Raw genomic sequence first — 16561 nt, forward strand, 5'->3', positions numbered from 1 at the left:
CTGTCAAGGAAGAAATCTCAAATCGAGAGGTTCCTTGGTGGAATAAAACATTAAATAATTTAAGGAAAAAATCGCGAAAACTTTTCAATAAAGCGAAAATTTCTGGGCAATGGGACCAATATAAAAAGGCCCTTACAATGTACAACAAAGAAATTAGAAAATCAAAACGACGAACCTGGAGATCCTATTGTGAAAACATAGAGAAAACTCCAGATATAGCTAAACTGCAAAAAGTACTTTCCAAAGACCATTCAAATGGTCTGGGAAATTTAAAGAAAACAAATGGCGATTTTACTGTTAACTCACAAGAAACCCTTGAAATGTTGATGGAGACTCATTTCCCAGGATCAAACTTAGTGGTAAGTGATAATGAAGAAAGTATTAACGTTAACGATAATTATGGGCCGACCGGGACTATAAGATATAATTCGCTTATACCTGATACCATTTTCAAAAAATCTAAAGTTGAATGGGCGATGAACTCTTTCGAACCATTTAAATCTCCGGGAATGGGCGGTATATTTCCTGCACTGCTTCAGAAGGGTGGGGAAATACTGCTGGATTCTATAACAAATATTTTCAAAGCAAGTTTAATGTTAGGCCATGTACCAAAAATATGGACCCAAGTACGAGTTGTCTTCATTCCTAAAGTAGGAAAAAGAGACAAAACAAATCCAAAATCTTTTAGGCCAATAAGTCTAACATCTACTATGCTTAAAATCATGGAAAAGATAATAGATGAATATATCAAAACAGAATACCTACAAAAGATTCCTCTTAACAGGTATCAGTATACATATCAAACTAACAAATCTACAGTCACTGCTCTACATAATTTGGTTACAAAAATAGAAAGTACTCTCGATAGAAAAGAAATTGCTCTTGTAGCATTTCTTGATGTAGAAGGTGCTTTTGATAATGCGACATTCAGTTCAATAAAAAAGTCAATGGAAAATAGGCATTTCGATCCTGGCATTATAGCTTGGATTATGGAAATGCTGAAAAATAGAGAAGTATCTGCTGAGTTGGGAGTATCATCTATAACAATAAAGACCACTAAGGGATGTCCTCAAGGAGGCGTATTGTCGCCTTTATTATGGTCGCTTGTTGTTGATGATATTCTTAATAAATTGACAGAACAAGGCTTCGAAGTTATCGGTTTTGCTGATGATGTGGCCATAATAGTTCGTGGAAAGTTTGAACATACCATCACACATTTAATGCAGTCTGCACTAAACTGCATTTCGCGGTGGTGCCAAAACGAAGGGTTGAATATAAACCCATCGAAAACCGTTTTGGTACCGTTCACTCGCAGACAGAAAGTAAATATAACAATATATATGGTATGGTGTTGTGGGGCAAAAAGTAATCTACAGCGGTGAGTTTTGTCGCCGCCCACGTTTAACATTCTTGTGCTTTCTTGGAGTTGAAGGCATTCTAGACAGCTTTTGGACTGATGGACTTAAATTTTTTGAATGTTGTCGAGAGTTTGCACTACGAAATCCAAAAGTTCGTCAGTACCCGGCATTATTCCCATATTCCTTCCGGCGTACTGTCCCTTTTTTAATCCTATTGAGATCGTTTTTGGTTTTGTCAAAAAACATTTGCAAAGAAGACACCAAGAAAACACTCCAATAATGGGTGATGTCTGCGATGCAATGAGCTTTTTCAAACAATATTCCTGCCAAAAACTTTTTGCTCATTGTGGTTACTTCCCTGGAGGACATTTTTATCTTGAGAAGGGACTGCAACAAAATCCAAGCGATTTAGGCTTAAGTGTAATTCCTGAGTGACTTTATCACAATATTTGCTGTTCTTTTTTTCTTTAAAATAATGAATAAAATCGGATTTGAGATGAAAATATAATCGGTTATTTTATTTCATTCAAATTACATCGTTCTGTTCACTTTTGTTACATGTGATCAACATCTGGACAGTCAGTTACACTGTCAGCCAGGACTTTACTTACCTCTGTCTCCTCAGGGCGAACTGCAGATTGGACAGCAATAATAATTTCTTCAGCTGCTTTTCCTTTCGCAATCATTCCTTCCAATTTACGAGCAACATTCGAAAGAATGGAAACCGCCGAAGAAATGCCTTGAAAAACTTCCTCAACATCTTTCATCCATCCCCCATTTACAGCATGAGCCACTGATGCCCCCCGATGAACAGATTGTAGTCGGGCTGCTTCCGAGACGCCAGTCCACCTGAAATACTTCGCAAGTTCCAAAGGAGGCGACGGAGCATTTTTCATTTCCTCTTGTTTATGCGCCGCTGACGAATGAATTGTGTTGGCCCATAACAACCAGGAACTGTGATGGCCTTCCAGTTCAGGATGGTTGTTCTTCAACTCTTTTGCTAGAGCTGCATCATCTCGGGTCGAATGAGCTCCCGAACGATCTGGATTGTTGGGTGCAATTAACTGTTTGAGGACCATTTGGTGTTGAGGGTTGGTTTCAACATTTACCGAATATGCATGAATGAACATTTTGATTTGCTTGCCTCTCCATGAAGCGAGCAGTCGAGGAGTGACTCCAGAAATAGTGTAGGCCTTCCTTTTCATTTGATCTTGCATCGTGACGAACTTCTCAATATCTTCTTGGTCCGGGACTTGCTTTTCAGCCCACTTTGGTCCATCATCATCAAAATTGATTTGTCTCGATACATGCGCTACAGACAACTTCCAAATGCATTTAATTACGTCTTCAACAGAATCTCCAAAAACATTCTTAGTTCCCACTTCTCTTGGGCGCATCTGACCTCGATAAAGCCGACGGAACATTGTTGCTTTGAAAAAGTACAAATAGTTCTCCGCAGCGCCATCGGATACTATCGAGCAATTAAAACATGAATGGTCGTCATCGTCGGAACCATCGACGGGGAGAAAATGGTTCACTTCACTCAAATCATCTGGAATCGGTAACGGGTCCTGAGAACACAAAGGTTGCGGAGAGGGTGTTTGTTGTTGAGGAAACCATTCATTATCTTGATAATCAGAATCCATGTCTCCCGGCTCTTCCAAATACTACTCCTCCTCGTACCTGCGTATGGGACGATGGAAATTTTCATCTCGATGATAAATCTCAAGTTCCACATTACTTACGCATCCTTATTGCACTCCATTTAGTATTTTTACGAATCAGTTAATACTCCGGCAGCTGAATTTTACACAAGTTTGGGTTGTTTATTTACAGTTTGAAATGAAAATCGGATAAAAAAAAGACAACAAAACACCGTCAATGTGAATAAAACCATGGTGTGTCATACGCATGAAGTTGTCTTGGTGGCAGTACTCATGATGTTCGATTATCATAAAATTTTTGAAAGTAATGAATTAGTTTCAAAATTATATTGTTTGCTTTCGCAGTTTTAAATATTGCTCTTCGAATGTTCTTATGATTTGGTAATAAAAAAGCACTGTAGAAAAAAATATTTTTTTTATAAAACGAGTCCATTTCATTTCAGCCAGTCCAGGCTACATTGTATTAGTATATCATGAACATCGTTAGACAAACGAACGAAGTCTAGCGACACATCGCTTCTGATTTTTGTCTGCAGACACAATACGCCATCAAAGGCCTTAGAGGCAGTTCTGTATAAGCTTCCACTACATCAACACGTGCAAATGGAAGCTGAAAAGAATGCACTAAGACTGCGAAGAACGAATATCTTTCTTGAAGGAAATCTTTCCGGATATCTAAGTATACTGAAAGATTTTCAAATTAATCCATTAGTAGTCATGAACGAAGACTGGATGGAAAGAACCCTAAACCTAGATATACCATATAAGGTGGTTGAAACAGACCGCCAAATGTGGGAATCGGGTGGGCCTAGTATTTCACCAGGATCGATTATGTTCTACACCGATGGTTCTAAAATGAGTGATAACACAGGGGCTGGAATAACAGGTCCAGGAGTTAATGTTTCAATACCAATGGGACGATGGACAACTGTTTTCCTTGCAGAAATATACGCCATCTTAGAGTGTGCTTCTATATGTCTTAGAAGAAAGTATAGACATGCAAGGATTTGCGTATTTTCAGACAGCCAGGCGGCTCTGAACGCATTAAAATCCTATACATGCCAATCAAAACTGGTTTGGGAATGCATACAAGTATTGAAGCAACTGGCTATGAATAACCAGGTGTCCCTGTACTGGGTACCAGGCCATTGTGGAATCGAAAAAAATGAGAAAGCTGATTTTCTGGCTAGACGAGGATCGAATACTCAGTTTTTAGGACCAGAACCCTTTTGTGGAGTTTCAAAATGTGTAATACAAATGGAAATAAAAAAAATGGGAGCGTAATATGATACAGTCGAACTGGATTGGTACAAATCTGAGACGAGACTCGCGAAGAGGAAAAAAAGCAACGTCATATGCAGCCCAGATTTCGCTGTCAGATGCAGCCAGTTGATTTTGTGGGCGAATATGTGGAGAGTATTGGAATCATCCATAAAAAAAAAAATTCAGCGAAATATTCCATTTGATTTGCGCTGACGAAACTAAATCGAAACAAGCAAAACATTTGTTATTGCAATGTTTACTGCGTTTGCGGATATGAAATTTAACTTGAAAAGGTTTTCTGAACTTGGAACGATGCAATCGCAATTCATCTTTGCCATTGAGTTCATGTAAAAGCTTGAACATCTTGCTCACAAATTTGTGTAAACACAGAATCGAAGAAGAAAATCTTAGCAACCGTAGAAAAAGAAGACCGACTTCGCGAGTCTCGTCTCAGGTACAAATACATCAAGACAGTCTAAACTGTTTATAAGTCCAAATAAACAAATTACAGAAAAACTTCTAAACTTAAATAAAAAATCATTCTGTATAGTTATTGGACTATTTACAGGACATTGTCCAGCTAGATATCATTTAAAGAAGATGGGTCGAAGTCCAACTGATATCTGTCGGTTTTGCGACTGTGAGATAGAGACCTCTCAACACTTGCTTTGTGAATGCTCAGCACTATTTGCGCAAAGAAGACAGTATTTCAACAAGGGTATACTGAGTCCTTTTGAAATTTGGCAAGGAAATCCCAATAAGGTAGTTGAATTCATTTTAAGAATCATACCAGATTGGGGTACGTCGCACTATCAGTCAACTGCAGTTACTCTTAATAGTAACTTGTCGTCCTGAAAATATGCGAAAAATAAACAGGGGTATACCACAATAGATCAACTTAATGGTCGCAGTGGTTCAAATCCCAACAAAAGAAAAAAAAATAAATCAATCAGACCTGAATACTTGTACATAAAGTGAATCAAACTTGAAACATTTGAAAATGAGGTGAATCACTTGAAATCACTTGAACATCAATGAATCAAATTTAAAACAGTCGAATATGAGTGAATCAGATAAGAATCACTACGATATGGAGCAAACTGAATCACTTGAAAATGAAATGAATCAATTCTGAATCACTCAATAATAAAGTGAATCTGACGTAAAACACTTGCAGGTATGGAGAGAACTAAACTTGAATCTATTGAATATAAAATGAATCAATCCTGAGTCACTTGAACATGGAGGGAATTTGACATGACTTTTGTTTGCTCCATATTCAAGTCAAACCTGAATTTCTTGAATGTAGAATGAATCAAACCCGAAAGACATGAATATAAAGAGAATAAGACATCAATCACTTGGATATGAAGTCAATCAAACTTGAACCATGAAGAGATTCTGACTTGAATAATATGAATATGGCCCCAAACTGAGTCACTCGCACATGGAGTAAGTCATACCAGAATCACTAGAATATCAATCAGATATGATACACTTGAATATACATTTGATCAGACCTGAATCAATTTAATTTAATATGATTCCATCCCTAATCACTTTAACTTCCAAATGTCAAAGGATTTCTGAACAGCATTCTGGAAATTCTATGTTATCAAATTCATAATGTTCAGGTACAGTCAATTCTCCAGAGGGAACTGTTTCCTGGATGCCCTTGACTTTCCGAACAACTTTGCCGAAGACCCGAACTTTATATCTCATCTCATCTCAGATAGAATTTGTTTCATATATTTGATTAAATATGCGTACTAGTGCAACCTAGTGGCAAAATTAAGAACCAAAAAATTTGATATTTGGATGTCCTTTACTTTATTTCTGTTCTATACATACGGAAGACTCGAACTTTCTATCTCTTGTGGATCACAAGCTAGAACTAGTTTAAAATGCTCAATTTTACATGCTCACTAGCGCCACCTAGCGGCAAAATCGCGAACTAAACTGTTCACTTCCCGGATGTCCTTGAACCCCTGAGCAACTTTGCCGAAGACCCGAACTTTCTATCTCTTATGGATCACAAGCTAGAACTAGTTCAAAATGCTCAATTTTACATGCTCACTAGCGCCACCTAGCGGCAAAATCGTGAACTAAACACTGTTCGCTTTCCGGATGTCCTTGATCCCCTGAACAACTTTGCTCAAGATCGCTTCTTTGCAAGTCGTAAGGATCTCGAGATATATCAATGTGAATTAACCTGTTTTGAGGTGATGCTTAACTTTTTGGGGTGATTCATTATTCAGCTGAGTGTTGCAATACTTATTTCAGTGAGTCCGTATTTATGACGGGTAGTGTATGTACGGGAAATCATGTATTACATTATTAATTCACTATGCTACTTATTAATGATGATCATTTTCATACCGATTACAAATTGGCTTCAAAAATATCAAAATTGTAAATTGATTCAACAGAACATCTGTGAAACCTACGAATGCAAGAGGATGTACGGTTTCAAGAACATCGATTAAATGCAATAATAGCGCTCAGAATTGGCATTCATAAACAATAAACATGTCCAAAATAGATTATGGTTTTTGTTCAGTTGATATAATTTGGCCATCTGATGAAACACACTGGAATGTCGCATGCATGCATACTTGTAGGCGTATTACGTGGATCTGACGATATTTGATGGATTAAATGAAATTATTGATTATCACTATTATACGCGTCCAATAAGCGAAAAAAAAGCAGTCTCATGTAAACTCTTAAAATTTTACGATATGATCGTCTTTTTCCGAAACCATTGTATGGGTATTGAGAAAACACTCCTGTCCAAATTATATTCACATGAGGGTGTCCAAAGTGTATATTTGGTGTCCGAAATGCATAACAGACTGGTCGCCAAAAAACGCTATTCTGGAAGCTAATGTACAGTTTGTTAGCTTTTGCTCCCCAGAAACTCAAAGTACAATGAGACATTAAGCATATAAGTAACATTACGTAATACAATATTAGTATCTAATGTAGTTATTCGATCGCTGTTTCCAGACGTATGCTTAACCTGTCCAAAATACATAATTTACCCTATTTGTAAAATTTTGTCAAAAACTTCTGAGGCCAATTCAAAAGTCACTCGCTAAAAATTGAAATCCACCACTAGGGCACGGCTGCCCCCATCATATTATTGTTCGTGTAGCCGCCTCTGGATTTCCATCACAACAACAACAGCTGTCATCGCGTCTCCTCTTTCGCCGCGCGTTTGAGATCTCGTGTCACTTTGGAGGGTTGATGGGAAGAAAGTCGAAAGCGGAAACCAAAAAAAACTTTAGGATTATTTTGTGCAATCACTCATCCTCGTCTGCGTAAATATTTTTTCGTCGACTTCAGAGCAAACTGCGTTTAAAACTTTTTGATTCGTTCGTTCGCGATTGGAAAGTGTAAATGTTGCGTTGTTGGTGGAAAATATTCGGATGCGCGGATTTTCGAGATATTTTTCAATTTTGAGGAAGCATTGAATTGGTGCGTGTGTATTTTTTTTTGCGGAGGAAAGCGAAGAGCCAAGAGCAAGAGAAAGAAAGAAGTTCGGATTGTGCAAAATCTTGTTGGTGCTGCAGTTCGATTTTTCAAGTGACATTGAAAACCTAATAAGAATAATTAATTGCATTCAAGTATCGACACAAGTGCAGCAAGTGGGAAAATCCACTTTTCTCATCATCAGCTGCAAATTCAATCCGGCTTGCTCATCATTCAAGTTTTGTGGACTTTTCCGTAATAGAATCAGGTGAGTTTCTAAGTCTTAATAAATATTTACATCCCAGTTCATTCATAGATTCGTTCAAAAAACTAACACAAAAGGTCAACTTAAGATACAAAACATATATGAATCATTGAACGGAAGCTGTAGCGAAATTAAAAACAAAACGATCAATCAAAGTAGATGAGACTTTCAGAAAAAGAAACAGCTCTAGCATAACATGTGAAACGGGCTTCACAAAAAAGTAAACAAAGGAGATTTTAAGTCGCTTTTATCAAATGCATTGTTATCTACTCATAGCTACCGTAGCCCACATTTGAAATACTTCGTTTCATGTTGCAGTAGGCGAAGTTCAGTAGCAATATTAGAGTAGGCCATGCTAGGATATTCGCGACTACGAAGGTACCACAATTCAATTAAAATTTCAATTTAATTATGTTAATTGTACGGGATAAGCTATAGAATCAGTAGACTATTGAGAAAAAAATATGTCTATAATGTAGCCTATTACCGCCTGTATTTTTCTAATCCAGGTATTCCTCGATTTAGTGGACATTTTGATTCTAAGATAATCAATTATTTGATAAAATCGAAGCAAATTTATTATCTCATCTCATCTTTTGTTTTCTGTTGAGTTGATAGTTAATAAAAATGCATCATTATCGCTGAAAAACTAATTCCGAGATAACAAATGATGATGGAAGCAGGCCGCTATTCAAGTAATGCATTCTTATACTACTTGAGTTCGCTTTTTTTTATTAGAATACCGTAGAAAACGACATGATTTCTCTAGTTTTTATTATACTTATTTCAAGGCTCAAGTGCCATCTAGCATAACGGAGCCAAACTTATACAAAATTTAATACAATTTTACCTAATTCATTATCTTTAATGTTGGCTTTAGGGAATCGCGGTTTTGACTGAGGCTAGCCATCATAATATGCTGAAAGTTTTACTGCTGATAAATATGGAGCGGACATATTGATAACCTCCCTAGTAATGGTTGAGATCATATTGGAAACTTATTTTGATGTTGTTATTATTATTATTATTATTATTATTATTTATTTTTACTAAAATTTTGAAAGAGGGAAAAACCCCTTTGAGTGATTTTTATTGGAAATCTTTCTCAAAGAGGCACAAAACCTCTTTATCTTTTCAATAAACGTTACAAATCAAACTTAAAACTAAAGGCTCATACGGTTACAAAGCATAACAGAGCCAAAATCTTGAAATATAATTATCGACATTAAAATAAGAGGGTCATCGGAAGCCAGTGAGGGAGAGAGTCAAAATCGAATCCGTGATATCTGAAAATAAAGGTAAACAAACAAAGAGTATCAAACCAAATATGAGATCTCATTCAAAAACTGAAATAAAAGTTTCATTACAGGATACCATTTTGTACCAAGAATATGAGCAATCCAAACAAATTTGATGATAAATCCTTGAAAACTAAGTTCAAGCAGTGTTTTTTTTTTTTTTTTTTCATTTTTCAATATAATATAATGAGTTTTGAAATTGAAATTAATTGTATTCAATGCCTGGAGACAACTCAAACTATCAGAACAAACAACATAAATATTTGGTGTACAATCTTTAATTAAATTGCACGTAAAATAAAGAGCAATTAATTCTGCTGAGAAAACAGAACAAGGAGATCGCAATTTAAAAAATGATCAGAATATAAATTATAGACACCAAAACCTGCGATTCCTTTAATCAATGAACCATCAGTATAATAAAATTGTGCGAGAGTAATTCCATTGAATTTACGCTCGAACAAAATATTAGCAATATGAGAATGTTAAAATTTTGGAATTTGTTTCATTTCATAGAATAGAGACAAGTCAATTAATGGTTTGTATGAATGAATGGAAGTTTTTGAATTATGAAAAGTATTCGAAAGAATTGGTTCAATATTTTCTGTAGAACAATAAACAAAGGAATCTAACATTTTGCTCGTAGGATTTATATCAAATAAAGATTTCAAAATATCAATAAGAGGATGATTGTTTGAAAAACAATTCATCACAAATTTGCAATTTAATTCTTGAAAACGAATTTTCAGTGGTAATATGCCAGTAAGAACTTCTATTGATTGAGTATGTGTTGAATTCATAAGTTTCAAATAAATTCACAAGCAACGAAACTGTATTTTTTCAAGTTCGACAAAATATGTACGTACAGCGCTCCCAAATGTGAAACAACCATATTCCATTACTAAAAGAATAGTAGTTTTGTTAAGTGTAATTAAATCAGAAGTATTAGCGCCCCACCATATACCTGTAATTATTCGAAGAAAGTTTATTCTTTTTGAACAAACTTTTTGAATAAATTTAATATGAGCATTACAATTCAATTTAGAATCAAACCATATACCAAGATATTTATATTCATCAACTTGTTCAATTTCAATACCATTTAAATATAAATTAATCATAGAAACCGAATATTTTCTCGAAAATGTTATATATTTTGTTTTTTTGAACTGAAAAAAAAAAACCATTTGCATGAGCCCATAAACCAATATTGTTCAGGGCACATTGCATAAAATGTCTAATAATTTCTCTATTTTTACCACTGATAGATATTACGTTATCATCAGCAAATTGTAATAAATAACATCCATTAGGAATAATCGAAGCAATGTCACTTGTGAATAAATTATAAAAGAAAGGGCTTTAACAAGATCCCTGCGAAAGACTAAAATAACTATAACGAATTATTAGTGAATTTGAAATTAAATTTGGAATTTTCAAATTATGCATTTGATTGTATAATAAATCAATCAAAACAGAATCATAAGCTCCAGAAACATCCAGGAATGTTGACACAATATCCTGCTTTTTATTGAATGAAAGCTGAATTTATGAAGCTAAAAGGGCAATACAATCACGAGTACCTCGACCTCTTCTAAATCCAAATTGAGAAGATGAAAAAATGTTATTGGCCTCAGCCCATAAATCAAGGCGATTCAAAATCATACGTTCTAACAATTTCCGCAAACATGACAATAAACTAATGGGTCTTCTACTATCAGCGCATGCAGGATATCTACCAGGTTTGACAATATTAATAACTTTGATGAAACTCCATTCAAAAGGAATAATATTTTGACAAAATAAAGCATTATATATCGAAAGTAAATAAAGTTTCCTTCATAAGGTAGATTATTAAGAACAATAAATTTAATGTTGTCAATACCTGGAGCAGTATTTTTGGTTATTGATAAAGCCATGTCAAATTCAGCTAATAAAAATGAATTACAGAGTTCAGGATAGTAATTGATTGAATTATTTTGTAATTAATGGACGGAGGAACAAAATCAGGACAAACTTTCGAAGAAAAATCATCCATCCATTTTTCTGAATATTCTAAAATAGAAGGAGGAAAGGAGTTGTGCTACGGACCATAAAGTTGACAATGAAGTCTCTCCGTCCAAATTTTCAACAAAATTTTTCCAATAATTTATCTTTTTGAATTTAGTAAGTCTGGTAAAATGTGCTTCAGCTTTGCAATATAAAAAGTAATCATTTCTGGAGCCTGATCTGCGAAATAGTTTAAAGGCTTCCGATTTGTTTCTTAAAGAAATGGAACACTCGTTATCCCACCAGAAAAACGGTCGATTTTTTTATTTTTTTTTAAGTTGATTTATTATATTGAGATTTATGTAAACAATCAATTAAAAATTTTGAAAAATTATTGTAATTATCAATTGGAATATCTGAATTGACAATATTGATTAATGAAATAGAAACAAGATCAGAAAATTTGCCTTTAACCCAATTAACATTTATACAAAGATCAGGAGTAGAAGCTTCATAAAATATTTCAGTGTCTTCAGAAGTTTACATTACAATCAAAATAGGTAAATTACCACTACCATTTGGCTGATCAATAGTTCTCCAAGATGATTGCATTGATAAATTATTTGAACATAAAGATAAATCAACACAGGAATGATTATTAGGAGGTACAGCAATCTCAGTAATCGATCCATCAATAAGAATATTTAAATTCAAATCATCAATCAAATCCATAATTATAGAACCTCTACTATCAGTTTTTTCACTATCCCAAGCAAAATTATGCGCATTGAAATCACCCAATAGGATATAATAGTTATTTAAGCAACAAGTTGCAAAATGATTTTTTCAGCACGAGTCGTACATTTATCCGACGAGGCTTGCCGAGTTGGATAAATACGACGAGTGCTGAAAAAATCGAGTTTTGCAACGCGTTGCATACAACATTTTTTGCAATTACGAAAAATGCTGTTTGAGCTAGATCATTTTTAGGAACACAAACATAATTCAAGACGATCCACATGGCATCCATACGATGAAGCGACTCGATATTTTTCAATCAGGTAGGCTATGATGCAGCAGTATGACAATGACATGACTGTCACAACTTTTCACGCATCTCCCGAAGTCAAACTTGTATTCTAAATTCGTGAACGGACAAGGTAAGACGCCACATGAAATATTCTTCTTTGTTGTACATTAGTTTCTCGTATGCCAGTCTTCCTACACAAACCGAAGAAATTCCGATCATTTTGGGACCAATTCAACTACGGCCTCTACGTTCACTGTATGAATCGGCCTATAAAGTTCCCGTCTTTTTTTGTGAACTTACATATTCTACTGCCCCATAAAAATGCATTCTATTTGAACTCAGAATCCCTCACAGCCAACCAGCTTCTGATTCTAAATCCGAATCTACAATTCGAATCCGAGTATAATCGGTTCATCATACGGATGAAGAATCAGAACCTAGTTGACTAAGCCATTGAGAACTTCAAAACAATTGAATATAAAACGTATGGATGCAATCCGATGTCATTTTGATAACACCCAAAACAGTACTGAAAAGTGCTACTTTTCGATACTGATATTAGTGCTGAAAAGTAGCACTTTTCAGCACTGTTTCTTTCGGTAGGAAAAGTAGGCCGTTATGTTGTCCATTCTCTTGATAAAAAGTAGGCTAATTTGCAACGGAATTGCAAAAAATACTTTTGATTTCTGATAAACTAAAACTTGTATTTGGAGGGATATAAAAACATATAGGGTCGATGTACCAATAGCCGCATTGCTAAGAACAAAAATTCGTATAAAATTGAAAAATAACGCTAGCGTCATTATTTTTACATCATCCGATAGCTTTTTATCTTGGTCCTATGAGAAAAATATGAAAACTACGAAAACTCAAATGTTTGTATTTATTATCGCGTGTGCCCCTATAGGAATACATGTGCCTATAGTAGCACTATTTCTAATTTCTGTTCCTATAGTAGCACTAGCATCACGGCGTTGGCAAAATACTTATCAAAACCGTATTTTTACAAAACTTATATTTTTCCTACAAAGTGTGGAACAAAAGCTTTCGTTTGATGTATAAAAGTTCTTAATTCATCAATTATTTTGTATAATGAAAAATAGTTTCTCTCAGTAGTGCTACTATAGGAACAATAGGTTTACTATAGGCGCAAGGGAGTTCAAATTTTAAGCAAAACCAATTATTTCTATCATTTTTTGAACAAAATCAAGCTGTAAATCAATGGTACTTAGATGCATAGCTCCTGGCCTTCATGTCAAAAAATGTTTTGAAAAGATTTATAGCAAAACGGCCGTAAAAAGCCACTAGTGCGAATATAGGGGACTGTCCACTAAGGGAACACCGACCCTAATTGAAAACTCATGTATTTCTTTTCTAATCGTAACAGCAACATACTCTATTTGCGTTTGAAAGGATACATTTATATATTTAAATGAAATATTATCGCGAATACCAATTAAAACTCCGCCAAATTATGTATCTCTATCTTTACGAATAATATTATATTTAGGGATACGAAAAAATTTAGCTGTACTCAAACACGTTTCATTCAAACAAAATACATCTACATCGAAATTAGTCAATAAAACTTTTAGTCTATCAATTTTTGGATCAATACTTCGAAAATTCCATTGTAAAATGTGTAATTTTTTAGAATCGAACGAAGCCATTAGGACGAAAATAGAAAAGAAATAAGGGGAACAAATGAATTCAATTTATCCGAGAGGAAAACCAATAATGGTAAAAAGAATTTGATTTTTTTTTTTTTCAAAAATCACTCAATCCCAAAAAATCAACAATTTCTTCCAAAATATTCAAAATTGATTGATTAGAACTTTCATTGTTTTTGTTACTGTCAATATTGTTCGAATTTGATCATTTTTGTTAGTTGAATGGGTAGAATCAACTCTTTTAAATCCAGGAATATTATTAGAGGGACCAAGGGGAGGGAAATTCATTTCAAATGAAGTAGATGGTTGGGGTTCAAACAACAAATTATGGTTATTCAAAGATTTATTAGAAATTCTTTTTCTTTTACTAGGAGGTTTGTAAACATAATTATTTAAATTTTGTGATGATTCAATCCCAACATCATCATTCAAAATATCATATAAATTGGAAGATGGAAAATTTTCAGTGGATTTTGTTATTTCAGCGTAGGACAATATATGTTTATTCCTAATTTTATGATTGAATTTGGATTGATGGTCAATGTAAACAACACATTCTTTGAAAGAATTGTGTTTTTGTTTACAATAAAAACAAAGATCCGAGATTTTATTACACTCGGATGACTGATGAGGTTTCCACAATTCGAACACTTCTGTTTGTTTGAACAAAAAATTGAAGTGTGGCCGAATAGAAGACATTTATCACAATGCATGAGCTTTGGATAATAAAGTCTCACGCGAAATTTTAGACATTTTACATTATCAATCATAACATAATCCGGAAGAATTGAGCCGGAGAACGTTATTTTAATACAATTTGAATGAAGGTATTTTGAATCATTTCCAACAAAAAATAATTTCGATAAACGAACACAATCCAGAACCTTAACAGGAGAAATCGATTTGTTCTTGAAAACGCCTGAACCATGGATTTTGATATCTTCACAATCCAAAGATTCATTTTAAATAATTCCATTTCGAGAGGGATTCGCGATAAGGGCTTATCTGACAAATCAATAACAATGAGAAAATAACCAATGAAATTTTCATGTGCAATTTTTAATCCCAATTGGAGAAAATATACTCCAACTTTAACTATTTCACTTTAATACACATTTCATAAACCTAGTTTGAAATCCTCATCAATACCACACACATCTCCTTCAATTTTCCTAGCTATTTCGTAATAAAAAAATATTATAAGGTTTCGCCTTAAACGCACTCAAGAATGCCAGTATCGCCCAATGTCATGAGCCTGTAATCGATATTATTTTCAGTGTCGCCTATTACTTTTGCGCCGTGTTTTCATTCTGGTTTCAATTAAGTCGGCCATGTACGCCTTGTTTATTTTTTGTTTGCAGTGTCGCCGTGTTTTGATTTCGATTTCAGATGCGCCCATCACTTTGATAAACAAAAACACAGGCGTAATCAATACAGTGTGTGGTTTTGCATGAAGTGAAGTTTCGTCTTCTACAAATTTGCGTTTTTTGAATAGTTAAATTATCGAAAGGGGGAAAGTTCAAGTGCAGTGAATAGACAATCAAGCTACAATTTCACCGCTATAGTTTCTTAAATTGTGTACATTTTGTCAGTTTCGCCTAATTCGCGAATCTTTCTAGATTTATTTCGCAAGCATCCGCAGGAGCATAAAGTAGAGCGTTAGCATCATCTCTTGATCCAAAAATTACTCGTAATTTGTCGAGCGAAATTTTTTTAATTTTCTTAACCGACGTATACAATTTATATAACTCAGAAGAGATCAATAGAACATTGATAGGTTTCTCTTTTTTACGAAAGTAAACTACGTAAGGTTTTGATGTTGTGATGCTGTGGAATTTGATAATTCAGTTTGTTGCTACTTCGATCGTTTTTGCTATTTAAATGTCAACTCTGAGAGCAGAAAAATGTTACCATGAAATAAGTTTGAAAACTATTTTTGCTGTCAGTGAAAGCAAATTGAAAACTGTTTCTGTTATCATGGGGAGCAAATTGAAACCTCACAGAGATATACATATTTTCGATTGATGTTGAACGAGTCTGTGGCAAAATAAACGCTTAATTTTTATATTATCAGTGTTTACACATGTATTATTATGCACGAATAAATTTATAAATATATACAAACAAAACAACATTAACAAAAATTCAAAATAATAGCAGAACGCAAACAAAATATGATATGGAATATTTCAATAACACTGTGGAACACGTTTTTGTCTCACAAACCAAAATACAGCTATTTACTTATTTAAGGGTTGTTAAATCGATTGCCGTTTTTAAAAATATCGCAGTACGTCTAGGTTTTGAGATATTTGCTGTTGAAAATGCAAAATTTGACTGTTTCAGCCAACTTGCATGTAAGCTTGTATGGCCCTTTTTTTGCTTAATTTGTCACAGAATTCAAACTTCATGGGTGTAAACATACTTATAAACAAAGTTCATAATGCTTTCGATGCTCAACAGTTATTTTTGTTGGTTTAAAAAAATGTTGTATTTTTCTGTATAAAGCTAGATATGCTGTTCAGCTCAAGAAAAGTAAAAATTTCTGCA

The 16561-nt window shown here is 34.2% G+C and overlaps 2 protein-coding genes across 3 annotated transcripts in view; one reads left to right on the forward strand and one right to left on the reverse strand.

Moving 5' to 3' along the window:
* Window positions 1-1848: 1848 nt before the first annotated feature.
* LOC110679329 lies at window positions 1849-3353 on the reverse strand. The gene is made up of 2 exons (XM_021853698.1): window positions 3104-3353; window positions 1849-3041 (listed from the first exon to the last, which is right to left on the reverse strand). Exon 2 carries the CDS (start codon window positions 3002-3004, stop codon window positions 1913-1915), a length of 1092 nt encoding a protein of 363 aa, XP_021709390.1. The 5' UTR covers window positions 3005-3041; window positions 3104-3353; the 3' UTR covers window positions 1849-1912.
* Window positions 3354-7520: 4167 nt separating this feature from the next.
* The window catches only part of LOC5570578 (kinase D-interacting substrate of 220 kDa), a 116552-nt gene continuing 107511 nt past the window's right edge, over window positions 7521-16561 (forward strand). For both annotated transcript variants that reach the window (XM_021848556.1, XM_021848570.1), the window contains exon 1: window positions 7521-8027. The gene's annotated coding sequence lies outside the window, so the exon portion shown is untranslated. The remainder of the gene's footprint in view (window positions 8028-16561) is intronic.

The sequence above is a fragment of the Aedes aegypti genome, chromosome 3 (assembly GCF_002204515.2).
Source record: "Aedes aegypti strain LVP_AGWG chromosome 3, AaegL5.0 Primary Assembly, whole genome shotgun sequence".
In the NCBI taxonomy this organism is placed as follows: Eukaryota; Metazoa; Arthropoda; class Insecta; order Diptera; family Culicidae; genus Aedes; species Aedes aegypti.

Excerpts from the sequence above, each read along its gene's own strand:
- LOC110679329 (XM_021853698.1), bottom strand. The coding sequence starts at position 3,004 with ATGGATTCTGATTATCAAGATAATGAATGGTTTCCTCAACAACAAACA.